General features: G+C 31.3%; 2 protein-coding genes and 2 pseudogenes across 2 annotated transcripts; 2 read left to right on the top strand and 2 right to left on the bottom strand.

Annotated features, from left to right (window-relative positions):
- Positions 1-804: 804 nt before the first annotated feature.
- LOC106413928 (protein SRG1) lies at positions 805-2803 on the top strand. Its single transcript, XM_013854658.3, has 4 exons — positions 805-1182; positions 1623-1870; positions 1976-2306; positions 2379-2803. The coding sequence occupies exons 1-4, from the start codon at positions 928-930 to the stop codon at positions 2619-2621; spliced, it is 1077 nt and encodes a 358-aa protein (XP_013710112.1). The 5' UTR covers positions 805-927; the 3' UTR covers positions 2622-2803.
- Positions 2804-3990: 1187 nt separating this feature from the next.
- LOC106414937 (cytochrome P450 72C1) lies at positions 3991-7522 on the bottom strand. Its single transcript, XM_013855519.3, has 5 exons — positions 6937-7522; positions 6239-6456; positions 5338-5582; positions 4596-4983; positions 3991-4502 (listed from the first exon to the last, which is right to left on the bottom strand). The coding sequence occupies exons 1-5, from the start codon at positions 7217-7219 to the stop codon at positions 4077-4079; spliced, it is 1560 nt and encodes a 519-aa protein (XP_013710973.1). The 5' UTR covers positions 7220-7522; the 3' UTR covers positions 3991-4076.
- Positions 7523-8614: 1092 nt separating this feature from the next.
- On the bottom strand, positions 8615-16207 carry LOC106413562 (annotated as a pseudogene).
- Positions 9339-10176, top strand: LOC106413563 (annotated as a pseudogene).
- Positions 16208-16907: the final 700 nt, after the last annotated feature.

Genomic DNA, 16907 nt, shown 5'->3' with positions numbered 1-16907 from the left:
TTCGGGTTATTCGGGTTGGGATGTTTAGGAACCGTTTAGGAACCGGACATTTTTCGGATCGGTTCGGTTCGGATAATGTCAGGTTCGGGTCAGATTTCTATTTTTTTTTATAAAACCCGAAATGGAACCGTATTACAAATAATTCGGGTTTGGTTCGGGTTTAAAACCCAAAAAACCGAAAAAAATCCCGAAAACCCGAGCTATACCCAGAAAAAGCGAAAAATATCTGGGTTATTCGGGTAGTTCGGATTTTTTAGATATTTTTTTATTTATAAATTATATTTTATATATATTAAAATTAAAAATATAAAAAAAAAATCAATATATTCAAAATATTCAGGTACTCGTTCGGTTCTCGGTTCGGTTTCGGTTTTTCGGATTTAGAAATATAGGAACCGTTCAGGTTTTTGTAATTTTTGGTCGGATTTCGGTCCCGGTTTTTTCGGTTCGGTTCCGGTTCGGTTTTCAGGTTTCTGATAAAATGCCCATGACTATTGTAGGGGATGCACTTGCAACATTTTGCGCTAGAGGGCGATATTTGCGAACAGCCAAAAACAAGTTTATATAATATCTGGGGTCAGGTGATCCTGTATACAACTAATTTCACACTTAAAAAAGTTATATGTAGGGTAACATGTTTCATGTTAAATATGAATATAACGTGGGGTTAGTAACAAGTAACAACCAGTTGACAAAGGCAGCCACATATCTTTGTCGATCTAATCTTTAAACAATTGGAATCATTTTTTTGTCCCAACAGAGGACAATCAAACAGTTTCGACTATTGAGGATTTGGGTCAAACTAATCAATCATTATAACATAGGAAAAATCGAAATTCCCTTTAAATTACCTAACACAACATCTTGCTAAACATATCTACACCTACACCTACACCATATCGTTTTTGGTCCAAGAAAGAAACCGCCATGGAATCAAAAGAATCAGCTCAGTGGAGCTCGATTGTAGTTCCTTCTGTTCAGGAGATGGTTAAGGAGAAGATGGTCACGACCGTTCCTCCCAGGTATGTTCGGCCTGATCAAGACAAGACTGAAGTCACCGATCGTTCTGGTCTAAATACCGAGATCCCAATCATTGACATGAAGCGGTTATGTTCCTCAACAACCATGGACTCTGAGGTTGAGAAGCTCGACTTTGCTTGCAAGGAATGGGGATTTTTCCAGGTAAACTCCCCAAACTTTTTACTTTGCAGATCAACGATCATCTTTATTTATTACCATGTCAAAACTTCATATGAAGATTTTAGACTTGTTTCTTCCGAGGCAAGTCTCAGAATTTACTAATACTCTTTTTAATTTTATTTGATGTTTAGAGTTATTGCACACAAATTAAAAATGGTTCATTCAATATATCTTGGTTACATAAAAATATCACTAAAAACTAATTCTACTAATAAAAAAGATTATATAACTAGTCACAAATCTCAAAACAACATTAAATTTTTATTTATAATTTTGTAAAAGAATTTTTTAACACCAAATAAACTCAAACATAAAGAGTATTGATTTGAGAAATTGGGAAAAACATTGTTTCTTACAAAATAAACTATGGAATCTCTTTTTATTAAGCATTGTGATAATGTCTTTGTGGTAATAATCTACAGCTTGTAAACCATGGAATAGACCCAAGTTTCTTGGACAAAATAAAGTTGGAGATTCAAGGTTTCTTCAATCTTCCCATGGAAGAAAAGAAGAAGTTCTGGCAGCAACCAAATGAGATCGAAGGTTTCGGACAAGCTTTTGTGGTTTCAGAAGATCAGAAGCTCGATTGGGCAGATATGTTCTACCATATTGTGCAACCTATTGAAGCACGCAAGCCTCACTTGTTCCCCAAGCTACCTCTTCCTTTTAGGTTTTTGTTTTTGTTTTTTTAAACTAAATTTACAAAGTTTTTTTTTGAAACTTAAAATTTACAAAGTATTTCTCTGTATAATTATTGGTTTTCTGACTTCTTCAGAGACACACTGGAGACGTATTCGACTGAAGTGCAGAGCATAGCTAAGATCTTAATAGCAAAAATGGCAAGAGCCCTAGAGGTCAAACCAGAGGAAATGTTAAAGTTGTTTGATGATGTTGATTCGGTCCAGATGATGAGGATGAACTACTACCCACCGTGTCCACAACCTGATAAGGTTATCGGACTATCTCCTCATTCAGATTCAGTCGGACTCACCATACTGTTGCAGGTTAATGAAGTTGAAGGTCTCCAAATCAAGAAAGATGGGAAATGGGTTCCTGTTAAACCTCTCCCAAATGCTTTCATTGTCAACATAGGAGACGTCATAGAGGTAATAAAATTACATCAAAAAGCATACGGTAACAAATCGATCATTGTAAATGGTTCTAGTGGGTTGATGTAGATCATAACAAATGGGACATATAGAAGCATCGAGCATCGAGGAGTTGTGAACTCAGAGAAAGAGAGGCTCTCTATTGCGACGTTTCACAACCCTGGACTGTATAAAGAAGTTGGTCCAGCACAAAGCCTCGTTGAAAGGCAGAAGGTTAGAAAATTCAAAAGTCTGACCATGAAAGAGTATATGGATGGCTTGTTCTCTCGTACACTCGACGGAAAAGCTTATCTCGATGCTTTGAAAATATAAAAGAAGTAATGCCTTCGTCCTAAGAAACTCTATCATATGTCTACTTTGTGTTCTCTTCTGTTTTCTTGATTGCTGCAGTAAAAAAGTCTATATGAACTTGTAATAAGAATGCTTCTACGTATTGCTATAATAAGATGATTGTACGTTTCCGTTTCTTAATAAATGTTCGTTGTTGCTCAAAACGTTATCTAATAATAGTGATCACATGATTCACAGTGTGAGTTTTTTTTTTTGTAAACGTAAAATTTCTAGTTTCAATCTTTGACTCCCAAACTTGGTGAGTTTTTTTTTTGTTAACGTGCGCTTTAAGAAAAGACTAGTTCACAATATTCTTTAGATAACTTCCTAAACCTCAACGTAGGTACTACATTTTACTTAACGTATTACTAATCTCTTGTTCGCTCGAGTGGATAACAACAGAAGATCTCTCCAAGTGTATATGTATTCATTGATAATGGACAACATATGTCAAATAATTCTTCAAGAATTATTGATTGTTATTATCGATTGAGAAAGAAAATGTTCAGAGCTTTCGAATAAAAATACAAAGCATGCCGATTCGAAATAGCCTAAAAGGACTGGAATTTCTTTATTGTCCCACTACTTTTACAATAGATATACTGAATAGATTTTAATGTAACTGAACCAAATTAAAGACTATTGATTGTTAATACTTTCAAAATGTTTTTTTTTTTGGTTTGTTGCATTTTGCAGGATCATAATGGGCATTTGAATCATTGAATGTCAACAAGATAGACAAGCAACTGTTACTATTGAGGTTTCCATATACTTTTGCTAATACATAATAGATTTGCTAAGTCCTTACTGGTACTAACTTCTGCAAAGCTCTATGATTTAACAATTTGTGGGTCTTTTTCTCTAAATCATTTGAGCTATTTATTGAGTTTCTGACAAGAGATTGGGTAGGTGTCTGGAAAATTATCAGAAACCCAATAAATAGCTCAAATGATTTAGAGAAAATAAATTTCCTTAATGTGAAATAATTAAAGAAACTTGATTCTGACTTCTGTTTATAAATCAATTTCTTAATGTGAAATAATTAAGCTGTACTATGCAACAGAAGTCTTTTTTTTAGCACAATTTAATTTCATTACTCTTCAAACTGCTTGATTACAACGATTGGAGGGAATTAACCATCATCTTTGATTGAAAACATAAGCTACAACAATGTAAATTAATCAAGATAATTCTTTAAATGAAGATCACAGCGGATTCGAGACGAAGCTTGAATGCGCCAAAATCAAGTTTTTAGCAGCAGTAATGATTTAGCAGCACTATGCAAAGGAAAACTGTTAACACATTATTATTATTATTTTTTTTACTATATGTCATAAACGAATAATAAAAATCAAGAAAACTGTTGAAATTTATAGATTTGAATCTGTTTCTTATATACAAAGCACCTTTGTTTTTGTAAAGTTTTTGCTACCTCCTTTAAACTTTTCGAATGATCAGATGAGCTCCATGTTGTGGGAACGTCGTTGCAGCTGGGAAAGGAGCATGAGTATACGATGGAGAGAGCTTTACACTAAACCGTTGAAGAACCGTTGCCACAAAGAGCTTAGCTTGCAACATGGAGAAGTTTTGACCAATACAAGTCCGAGGTCCAGAGCTAAACGGCAAGAAAGAGAGTCTTCCTTTGGTTGCACTTGCAACTCCATTGACGAATCTCTCCGGCTTAAACTGTTTCACATCCTCTCCCCAAAGATCAGGGTCATGGTGCACCAATAGCATTGGTATTGTAATCACAACTCCTTGGGGTAAAGAGAATCTCTCTAGCTTCACTTCTTGTTTAGTTATCCGGCATGTGAAGTAAGCTGGTGAATAGAGTCTAAGCACTTCATGCAGGATCATTGATACCTAATAATGGCCCAAAATCAGAAGAAAAGGTTATAAACAACCATTTTTTATTTGTAGCGTGTGGTTTGATCGGTTTTGAAAATGTTTACTTACAACTTTCAAGTGGCTTAACCCTTCAAAATCTGGCTCATTGTTACCAAACGCCTTAGAGATCTCGTCTCTTGCTTTGTTTTGCCAGTCTTGGTGTTGGCTTAGAGCAACAAGAGTCCAAAGAAACAATGAAGAAGTCACGTTTTGACCAGCTAGATAGAAAGCCTTGCAGTCATCTATCAGATCATCGAGACTAAGCCCTGAATCTGGTCCTTGTTCTTTTACTTGCTTTGTATTTGAGTCTAACATGGAGCACAACAAGTCGCTGTTTTTGTCAGTAGCTCTTCCTCTTTTTATCTCCTTCTCTTTTGTTTCAATCATATCTTTAAACATAGCCCTCATGTCCCTTTCAGTTTCTCTCAACCTCTTGTTGAACTTTGTTGGCAAATATCTGCAAATTGCAAATACAAAAAAAAATGATATTAGTATTAGAATAACTTGAAAAGTGAGATGTGTATCTTGTGGACAAACTATTATTAGCAGTAAAATTTGATTATGAGGTGAAATTTGTGAAGTCAAACAGAAATTTTAAAAGTTATATTCTGATAAAGGTTAGTTGATTTATATACATACTATAGATTTAGATAAATCTTATTTTCATTTGAGATATGTTTAATTCTTATGTATAATTCACTAAAAAGGCAACTCATATTTTTTTCTTTAATTCGACAAAAAATATCAGCAAGATTAGCTTTACGGTTCCAAACTCGGTTGATAAATTAAAAAGAAGTTACATTTTGCTTACTTTGATCCAGGAATGTAGACAGAACGAATAGCTTGGAGACCAAGATCGATCTGTTCTTGTTGGATTTCGAAGATCTTGATGCCATCTTTGTAGGAATCACCAAAAGAAGCACGAGCAAGCATGTTTCTTGTTAAGTCATGACAGTAAGTCCATGAATCAAGTTCTACTGTTCCTTTTGCTGAAGCTAGTTTATCCCATTCTTCTAGCATCTCTTTGCAACTCGAGTTGAATGCTGGAAGGATACTCTGTACATTTTGGGAACAAGATATTAAATATAGTTCAATTTGAAAAAAAAAAAAAAAACCATTCATACAAAACTTCACATAAATGGAGATTTATATATAACCTACCAATGATTTTTTTTGTTAAAGATAATAAATGCAGGTATGTAATATTGATAAATGACAAAAAAGTTGATGTACTTGGACATTCTTGATTTATTTGGACATTTTTTATTTTTAAATATGATTTCACCTTTTTGTAGTGTCTTTTTCTGTTATTTCGCTTTTAGACTTTTTATAGTTTGGTCGGTATTTGGTGGCGTGGCGTGGCTTCTAGTTATTTGCGAACTTTTTCTCTGTTTGTTCTTTTTCTTTAAATACGTTTTTGTAAAATATACTATATTTTTTTGGAAACAAATTGATTAATAATCATTTAAAAAGATTTAAATAAATGCTTTCTATTTATTTATTGTTGTTTAAATCTCTCAACCACCAAGACTTCTTTCAAACTCATCTGGCTTTCTTTTCGGAAAAGAGGAAAAAGAGAATGAAAGTGATGAGAATCTAAAGAATGAGACGAAAATGACGTCCATAAAGTTCACATTGTGGTTATGAGAGTCAAAATGTGCAGTGTGTATATTCATTCATTAATTTACCAAAAACAAAATTGTTAAAAATACCTTTAAATTGTCGATACGAAAAGCAGGATTAAGAATGCTTCGATGTTTGGACCATTCAGGACCTTCGTGATTGAGAAGACCACTGAGGAAAACATGACTATGTGATCCAATCTTTGGTTTTGGAAAGAGTTCGTGTCTTGACATTATCTCCCGTAGTGTCTCTGGATCCATTACTATCACGTTCGGGTACGGTCCGTACCATGTGAAACACTTCTTCCCTGTTAAAACAAATAGTATATAAATTATTTATTACCATATGTTATAGTTTAAGTTTAACTATATTATATCTGCATATGAAACAAAACTCACACAAGAATGTACTGGAGACAATATATGATATGCTAAAGAATATTATTATTTTATTATTTGTGAGCTAGATTTCGATTATAACCAGAAATAGATATCAGATTTAGATCTTAATTATGCAAATAGAAATATTATAATATAATTAAATATATATATACACAGCTAACTCTTTTAATCCCTGGCTCTGAATCTCTCTGTTCATTCCTTGAAAAATAGAAATTCAAGATGAAGAAGATGAGCAACTCTTAACCAAATTAATACAAAAAGACGAATCTAACAAAAGACCAGGTCTAGCTTGGTTTTATATAGTTAGATTCACATCTTCTTCAGATAGTCATACTAAAAACAACACTTTAAAACTTGAGAATTAAGCTGAGTTTAATGTATCATACCATGATTTAGAACAGTGTGATGGATAAAAGGCATCATGCGAGGGACAAAATCAGCTGTGAGAGGAAGAGGAAGAGAGTGAGCAACTTGATCCATCTGATTACTCTCTCTCATGTCTCCCATCAAAATTCTGTAAGAATTCCCAGAAAATCCTTGTTTCTTCAGATATATCTCCAACCTCTTTGGCCTTAACCAAACCCAGTTCACAGCTCTACATACCCAATTCAGTATCAAGACCAAAAACCCGATCAAGAACACATTTTTTACTGTAATTATCTCAATCATCTTGTGTTCTTGATCTATGATGAAGAGGAGAGGAAGAGAGAAAGAAAGGAGACAAGACTATAATAATGATGCTTAAAATTTCATCAGTTGACTATATATGTTGGAGGCAGCTGTATATCTCTCTATATATATGCCTGAATAGATATACTGTATAATTAAAATGTGATAAAACTTGTTTGTAGAGAGAAGATATATGTAATAACTCGCTGTATGTGCAACTGGCAACGAATTTATAACAACAAGTTTCTGGTGTATAATTTCCAAAAATTTAATTTTGTCTTCCTTTCCTTACGCTACATGCATGTGGCTTTATTGCATGAGTATTTAGTGTATTTTTATCTTTTAATTTTAATATATACTCTATATGATACTTCTATATTTACTTATCTTTTTCTTGTTGGTGTCTGTTTTTGTCGTAAACTCGTAATTGCCCAAGTTTGAGAAAGGAGAATTCCCACGCAATTCTCACCGTAATTTAATATTTTATTAGTTTTATCCCTTTCAGTTTTCTTGAGCTATATTCAGGTAGATGATATGAAGCGAACCTTGAAATTTACTACATTTAAAACTTAAAAAGGTAACTAATTACCAAATATATTGATTTGTTAGTGTTATATTAATTTAATCGCAGACAATAAATATGAAACCAGGTGGCGTTGTTCTTTGGAGACGCTGAATAGCAATGTCAACTCTCTTACGAAACGCATGTGATATATAATATCAATAATAGTATAAGGTGATGTTCGTCCAACCATATCAATTAATTTTCATTTTAATAATATAATGCACTTACGCGTAGACTAGGGTCATTATCATTTACTAAACTCAACGTAAGACAAAGTAGAGCTACCGGCTACGGACGTTGTTGGTTGATTAAAATAGTTATAACGTAAGCTTATTTGATTAGCTATACTAGTTTATTCTTTTGTTCAAGAAATAATAAATAGACTTGGATTAAAGAACTTGTCGCGAAGCTAAACATACTTTACTTATGAGTTATGAACTTATGAGAAGTATTCATAAAAATCCTTGAAATAAATAAAAGTAAATAAGCATACTACCTGAAATTAATATTATGTAGTGGAGATTAGAAAAAATATACGTTAAGAAAAGTAAAGAAGTCTAGTCATGTTTAGGAAAGTAATTTGCATTGTTCAACCAATGTGTGCCATTATATGGCGTCATGTCTACACGTATTTCTCTACCCTGGATACAAATTTTAGTAATGAATTCAACATTGTAACAACATGTTTGAAAAGCTTACTAAAAGTCTAGTCATAGTCAGATCGGCCTTCATTATGACATTTGAAAAGGTGGTCTTTATTTTTGTACTCTGAAATCCCAAATATGTGTCGTTTGTACAGAATAAATGGGATTTTAATTTGTTGTATTGGTTCAGACAAAACATAACAATTCTTCTTTGAAAACAGCTGAGAATGTGTATATATTGTTGCAAAAAAACAAAAGTTGGTTAGAGAAAAGAAATTATTCCTAATTTTCTTGACTTTGTACCAATTATGCTGTGTGAACAAAAATATATTGACTTTCATCAGAAATAGAACCTTGAAAATGTGAGAAATATATTATGAAAAGTTAAAATAATCACCACAATTATCAATTCTAAGAAATTAGAAACGAGGAAACTATGTGGATTAAAGACGGATACCTAGTACCTATACAATATTAAGAAAACTAGATTGTGAACATTTTAGTTTTATAAGAATAAACCAGTTTAATTTTTAAGAATAAAATATTAATGATGAAATATTTCTGTTATAACAGTGCATTTTAGTAAACCTTGTATTCTGTTTTTCTTGGAGGTCTAATATTCCCTTCATTTTGTCTCCAAAATATTATTTTTCTTAAATTATTTTCAATGGTTCACTCTATTTTTTTCTAAAATATTATAGTAATATTATAGAGTAGCTCTATAATAGAGTAATTATATAATAGAGTTAGATTCTAATCTAATAGTACTTTATTTTAAAATGAAAATAGAACTGTTATATTATACACATTCTCAGCTGTTTTCAGGATTAGCGAAGTACCATGAGGTTAGAGATACTCTTACTAAACAATCGTTATTCATTCGGAGTCAATAGTTTCATGACACTAACTCATGTTCAAGGTTAATATTGGACGCAATCAAATAAAACAGTGGTTTTAAATTCTCAAAATTTTAACAACTAATAGACATAAATATGGATTTATAAATTATAAAAATATTATCAAATTTTTGCGAAATTGTCTATAGCATGTTGGGACAAGAGTAGCTGTATTAGCTGGTGCTTTCATGTTTGCTCAAGCATCATGGTACTTCGCTAATCCTGAAAACCTACAAGTATTTAAGCTCATAAGTCAGGTACTTTCTTTTTTTCTTGAGATTGAAAAACGGTCAGTACAACAACACTCACTCTGAATCTTGGTTTCTCTTTTTCAGGTGATCAAAGATTTTGCAAGCAGTGAGATAAATCAAGCATCAAGTTTATTTGATTGTGACATCAAACTCGATGATAACTTTCTCAAGAGTTACTAAAAGACAACTTCATTAGTAGCTGCAAGCACCAAAGGAGCTGCAATTTTCAGTAAAGTCGAAAGCGGGGTAGCTGAACAAATGTATCAGTTAGGGGAAAATCTTGGATTATTTTTCAAGTAGTTGATGAAATTTTTGGACTTCACTCAATCCTCAGTGCAGCTAGGGAAGCCTGCAGCCAACGACTTAGCCAAATGTAACATAACAGCGCCAGTGATCTTCGCTCTAGAGAATGAGTCAAGGCTAAGAGAGATCATTTAGTCTGAGTTTTGTGAGCCTGGATCGTGGTGGGATCAAGAGAGCTCAAGAACTGGCCAATGAGAAAGGTGAATCTGCTTTAAAGAATCTGAAGTATCTTCCTAGAAGTGGCTTCAGATCAGCCCTAGAGGATATGGTGATGTTTAATCTTGAAAATATTGATTAGATCCAAATAGTATTTGACAAAGGAAACTGTAACACTCTTATTTGTTCAAACACATAATTATATCTTTACTAATGTCATAAGGGAATAATAAAATCAAGAAATCTTTTGAAATTTGAATTTGTTTCTTGTAACTTTTTCTTCTACCTCCTTTAAACTTTTCGAATGATCAAATGAGCTCCATGTTGTGGGACTGTAGTTATAGCTGGAAAAGGAGCATGAGTATACGGTGGAGAGAGCTCTACACTAAACCGTTGAAGAATCATTGCAACAAAGAGCTTAGCTTGTAAAATGGAGAAGTTCTGACCAATACAAGTCCGAGGTCCCGAGCTAAACGGCAAGAAAGATAGTCTTCCTTTGGTTGCACTTGCAACTCCATTGATGAATCTCTCGGGCTTAAACTGTTTGACATCGTCTCCCCAAAGATCAGGGTCATGGTGCACCAAGAGCATTGGTATTGTGATCACAACTCCTTCGGGTAAAGAGAATCTCTGAAGCTTCACTTCTTGTTCAGTTATTCGACTTGTGAAGTAAGCTGGTGAGTAGAGTCTAAGAACTTCATGCAGGATCATTGATACCTAATAATGGCCCAAAAAAACAAAAGAAAATTTTATAAACAAGTCTCCTTTTTTCTGTTTGATGGGTTTTAAAATGTCTACTTACCACTTTCAAGTGGCTTAGCCCTTCAAAATCTGGCTCGTTGTTACCAAAAGCCTGAGAAATCTCGTCTCTTGCTTTGTTTTGCCAGTCTTGATGTTGGCTTAGAGCAACAAGTGTCCAAACAAACAATGAAGAAGTCGCATGTTGACCAGCTAGATAGAAAGCCTTACAGTCATCTATCAGATCGTCGAGACTCAGCCCTGAATCTGGTCCGTGTTGTTTGATTTGCTTTGCATTCGAGTCCAACATGGAGCACAACAAGTCGCTGTTCTTGTCGTTAGCTCTTCCTCTTTTTATCTCCTTCTCTTTTGTTTCAATCATATCTTTAAATATAGCCCTTATGTCCCTTTCTGTTTCTCTTCAACCTCTTGTTGAACTTTGTTGGCAAATATCTGCAAATTGCAAATACAAAAAATGATATTAGTATTAAAATAACTTGAAGAGGAAGATGTGTATATTGCAAACCAACTATTATCAAAAGCACAGTTTGATTATGAAATGAAAATCGTGGAGTCCAAACCGAAAAGTATTATGTAGAAATTATTCTGGCAAAGATAGTTGATTTATATATATACTCCAAGATTTAGAAAAGTCTCATTTCTATTTTAAATATATTTGACTCATATATGTATATATACAACTGCGTGTAATTCATTAAGAAAACAATTCAAAAAATATTTACAGTTAGAATCAGCAAGATTAGCTTTACAAGTTCCAAACTCTGTTGATAAATAAAAAAGAGAAGACATTTTGCTTACTTAGATCCAGGAATGTAGACAGAACGAAGAGCTCGGAGACCAAGATCGATCTGTTCTTGTTGGATTTCGAAGCTTTTGGTGCCATCTTTGTAGGAATCACCAAAAGAAGCACGAGCAAGCATGTTTCTGGTTAAGTCATGACAGTAAGTCCATGAATCAAGTTCCACTGTTCTTTCTGCTGAAGCTAGCTTTTCCCATTCTTCTAACATCTCTTTGCAACTCGAGTTGAGTGCTGGAAGGATGCTCTGTACATCATTTAAACAAGATATTAAATAGGGTTTCATTTGAAAAAAATAAAACCAGTCTCATACAAATATCCACATTGATGGGTTTTCATATATAACCAAGCAATTTTTTTTTGTTAAAGATAATAAATGCTCTGTAGTATTGATAATGAAATCAAAGCCGATCCAAAAAGGTTGAATTTTTCGGATATTCTTGATTTTTTCGGGCATTCTTGATTTTACCTTTTTGTAATGTGTCTTTTTCTGATATTTCGCTTTCAGACTTTTTATAGTTTGGTTGGTAATTGGTGGCGCGGCTTCTATTTCTTTGCTGATTTTTTTCTCTGTTTGTGCTTTTTCTTTAAATACTTTTGGTAAAAAAAATTATTGATAAAATGTTATGCCGAGAGAGCCGAGAAATCCATGCGCCGTCACCGCGCACTGCCACTACTTCACGCACTGCCACAATAAAAGCCAGAAAATCGGAACACAACCTTGAACCCATGCGCCTCCACACGAGACCACCGGTGAAGCTGAAGGAAAATGAACCTTGACTCGCGAAATCTCGTATGTAAAATGAAAACCGCCGCCAAGTCACCACCACCGCACCACGATGCTGGTAAGCGCGATACACATGACCAAACAACGTTTTTGGACGCCACAGTGCCACACACACCACCGCTCATACAAAAGATCAATCATAAGACCAGACGAAAACCTTTGTCCCTTCACCACAAGCAGAAAGCGTAACCACCATCCTCGAGAAGCGCCACCACCAAGTATCCGGTTTGAAAATTTAGAGGCAACCGAATCTGAACCGAGCTGAGACGAGCTCAGGGGGTCACAGTGTCACACAAAGGACGCGACGGCAACATGGGGAAAGTTTAGAGAAGAGAACACATTTTTTGTAAAGTGTTTTTTCTTTCTACTTTTCGTAAATTGTTTTTTTGTTTATTTTGTTTGTCTTCCTAGTCTTCTATACTAGTATTTGCGAATTAATTTGTTCGCTTTCGAACTCTAACGTTAAAAAACAGGAGCGGCTAAAATCAATGATACCTTCAATAAATTATAATTAAAAACAAATTGTATATTAAGATAATTCTTATATATTTTTTGTTGTCAACAGGAAATAATATTTTATATTATAAATTTTGAAAAGTAAGATATAAAATAATTTATAATTAAATATTAATCAAACAAAAATATTTGTGTAAAGATATTTTCAAAAAATATTTTCATGCGAGTGTTTTTATAATTTCAACACAATAATAAACATATATATTGTGATGAAAAAAATCGTCATATATAGATGAAATGACGTTTGATTTAATTTTTTTTGAAAATAAGGAATAAGCTATAATGCTGATTTTTTAATTAATAAAACATAAACTAATAATTGTTTGTAAAAATATTATGTTGGTATGTGCGGATAAAATGCCTAATTATTTATTTTTGTTTAAATTTTGTAAAAATATTATGTTGGCTTGTGCGGATAAAATATCTAATTATTTATTTTTGTTTAAATGTATCTCAACTATCAAAACTTAGACCATGATTAACCCGGGGTTCTTAGAGTAGGGTTCTTAGCAGAAATTAAGAAATTGTTTTTTAACTTTTAACTAAAAAAGCTAAGAGTTCTTAAATAAGAGTTTTTTTAATAACCGGTTCTTAATTTTTTTAGTTAAAAATTAAGAAACAATTTTTTAACTTACGTTAAGAATTTAGGGTTAACCATGCTTTCATGTCAAACTCATCTGAATTTCTTTTCAGAAAGGAGGAAAAGGAGATGAAACTGATGAGAATCTAAAGAAAATGCGGCAAGTTCAGATTATGTCAAACTTAGAGTTAAAAAATATTATAAAAAATGAAAAATAGTTTTTTTTTGTCAAAAACGAAAAATAGTTATGAGAGTCAAAATGAGCAGTGTATTCATTAATTCACCAAAAAGTTTTTTTTTTAAATACCTTTAAATTGTCGATACGAAAAGCAGGATTAAGAATGCTTCGATATTTGGACCATTCAGGACCATCGTGATTGATAAGACCACTGAGGAAAACATGACTATGTGATCCAATCTTTGGTTTTGAAAAGAGTTCGTGTCTTGACATTATTTCTCGTACCACGTGAAACACTTCTTCCCTGTTCAAACAAATAAGTAGTATATAAATTATTTTGTTTTATTTTGTAACTGGCTTTTGGTATATAAATTAGTTACTACCATTTGTTTTTCTTAACTTGACTTATTACTAGTTGTTATAGTTTAACCAATCTACATATGAAACAAAACACATACAAAAATGATGTACTGGAGCAAGTACATGATCAGCTAGAGAGTGTTATTATTTTATTATATGTGAGTTAGATTTCGATTATAACCAGAAAAGCTATCAGATTTAGATATTAACTATGCAATTATGCAAAAAAAATTTATATATACACAGTTAACTCTTTTAATCCTTGCTATGTATCTCTCTGTTCATACCTTGAAATAATTGAAATTCAAGATGAAGAAGATGAGCAACTCTTAACCAAATTAATACAAAAATATGAATCTAACACAAGACCAAGTCTAGCTTGGTTCATATTTAATTAGATTCACATTTTCTTCGGATAGTTATACTAAAAACAACACTTCAAAACTTGAGAATTAAGCTGAGTTTGATGGATTATACCATTTAGAACAGTTTGATGGATAAAAGGCATCATGCGAGGGACAAAATCAGCAGTGAGAGGAAGAGGAAGTGACTGAGCAACTTGATCCATCTGATTACTCTCTCTCTCATGTCTCCCATCAAAATTCTGTAAGAATTTCCAGAAAATCCTTGTTTCTTCAGATATTTTTCCAACCTCTTTGGCCTTAACCAAACACAATTTACAGCTCTCCATACCCAATTCAGTATCAAGATCGAAAACCCGATCAAGGACACGTTCTTTACTGCAATTATCTCTATCATCTTGTGTTCTTGATCTATGATAAAGAGGAGAGGAAGAGAGAAAGAAAGGAGACAAGATTATAATGATGATGCTTATAATTTCATCAGTTGACTATATATGTTGGAGGCAGCTGTATATCTCTCTCTCTATATATTTTTTTTTTGAAACTATATCTCTCTATAATGTGTGAATAGAAATACTGTATAATAGAAATGTGATAAAACTTGTTTGTAGAGAGGAGATATATGTAATAACTCGCTGTATGTGCAACTGGCAGTGAATTTATAAAAAAGAAGTTCTTTGGTGTATATTTCCAAAATTTTATTTTTTTATCTTCCTTTCCTTACGCTACATGCATGTGGCGTTATTGCATGAGTATTTAATTGATATCTCGCACCTTGTATCTATACATCTAACAATTTTTAATTTTAATTATTTTTAATAAAATAATAATAATTAAATTAGATATAAATTTTAAATTATTATAAATTATAAAATTTAAATATTCATATTGGTAATCAATTTATTAAATTATATTATTTTGTTTCATATTTTTATTTATGTGATGTAGATTTTGGATCAAAATCTTTTTTATAGTAATAACTAAATTAGAAAATTTTGTACGTGAAATTAACACATATTGTATTTGGACTGAAAATAAATCCTCTGGTACTATAAAGATTATAAAAAAATCATAAATATAAAACATTAACAAATAACAATAGTTTAGGAGTGTTCAATCTGGTAAAACCAAACCATTCAAAACCGAACCAAACCGAAATAGAGAAAATAGTCTGGATTTGGAAGTACCAAGGATATTATGTTTAAAAAACATCAGTATATGAATATGGTTCAATATATTAAGGGATCAAACCGAATAAACAAAAGAAACCGATTAATTCAGATATATTAGTATACTTATATATAAATTTTATAGTAATACATATTTGATCAATATTTTCAGAAAAAATCAGAGAAATTGGCTATAATATTAGTCATTAAAATTATAAAATGAGAGAAAAGTAATGATGGTATTATCGGTAGATATTGTTGATATATATTTATTAATTCCTAAATATCATGATAATTATATATTAAAATATATTTTTAAAAAATATTAGTATATATATTGGTAAAATATGTTAATGTTTATTAATTATTTTAAATATCATGATAAATATATAGATATCAAAATAAATAAATTAATTAATAATATTAATTAAACTAATGATTTATCCTATAACTATTGGAAAGATGAAAAATAAGCAAATTAACTAAATAAACTGATTAATTCAGATATATTAGTATACTTATATATAAATTTTATAATAATCTGTATTTGATCAATATTTTCAGTAAAAATCAGAGAAATTAGCTATTAGCTAAAATATTAGTCATTAAAATTATAAATGAGAGAAAAGTAACGATGATATTATCGGTATATATTATTAATATCTATTTATTAATTAAATGTCCTAAATATCATGTTTATTATATATTAAAATATATTAACAAAAATCATGAATTTTTTTATGTTTATTTTGACCATTTCCTTAAAACTATATTAAATTTTACATATTTTAATTAAAATATTTTTAATATCTTTACCTTTTTATTTGAAATGCAACTCAATATTTTTTAAAAAATTATAACAAAATATTTAAAAAATATTTTTAGAATTTGTTTGAAAAATATGAAAATTACATTTTAAATTAAAATTATCCTAAAATATGATAAGTTTTGATGTAAACGAAAATTCAAATTATGTCAAAAATAATTATATTCAATGATAATAACAATTTAAATTGATTATTTTTTAAAAAATACATTTACAAAAATATTGTTTGAAAGAAAATTCATTTCTCTTTCAAATATAAAATAAAAATTTTATAATTAAATAATAAAAATATAAATAAAAACCATAAATTTAGCAAATGACAACTGAGTTATACTAAAATTTTATTTCTAACAATTTAGCAAATAACAAATGAGTTATGAGCAAATAATACCATATAATTTTTAAAAACATAGCCATTCTTAAATATTTTTTGAGTAAATAAATATTTTTTAATTTAATCAACTGAAAATAATATCCGTACAATTGTGTGAGTCAAATTCTAGTTTTATTGATGCATGTTATATATTAGTGATGTATGTT

This window comes from Brassica napus, chromosome C8, assembly GCF_020379485.1.
Source record: "Brassica napus cultivar Da-Ae chromosome C8, Da-Ae, whole genome shotgun sequence".
NCBI lineage: Eukaryota > Viridiplantae > Streptophyta > Magnoliopsida > Brassicales > Brassicaceae > Brassica > Brassica napus.
This window is presented reverse-complemented; position numbering and strand designations above follow the sequence as displayed.

What these genes read in the sequence shown, in the direction of transcription:
- LOC106413928 (XM_013854658.3), top strand. Translation starts at nt 928, where the DNA reads ATGGAATCAAAAGAATCAGCTCAGTGGAGCTCGATTGTAGTTCCTTCT. An exon ending in AGGAATGGGGATTTTTCCAG is followed by an intron (nt 1,183 to 1,622) that starts GTAAACTCCCCA and finishes AATAATCTACAG; the next exon opens with CTTGTAAACCATGGAATAGA. An exon ending in ACATAGGAGACGTCATAGAG is followed by an intron (nt 2,307 to 2,378) that starts GTAATAAAATTA and finishes GGGTTGATGTAG; the next exon opens with ATCATAACAAATGGGACATA.
- LOC106414937 (XM_013855519.3), bottom strand. Translation starts at nt 7,219, where the DNA reads ATGATTGAGATAATTACAGTAAAAAATGTGTTCTTGATCGGGTTTTTG. An exon ending in TCACACTGTTCTAAATCATG is followed by an intron (nt 6,457 to 6,936) that starts GTATGATACATT and finishes TTGTTTTAACAG; the next exon opens with GGAAGAAGTGTTTCACATGG. An exon ending in TTCGTATCGACAATTTAAAG is followed by an intron (nt 5,583 to 6,238) that starts GTATTTTTAACA and finishes CAAAATGTACAG; the next exon opens with AGTATCCTTCCAGCATTCAA.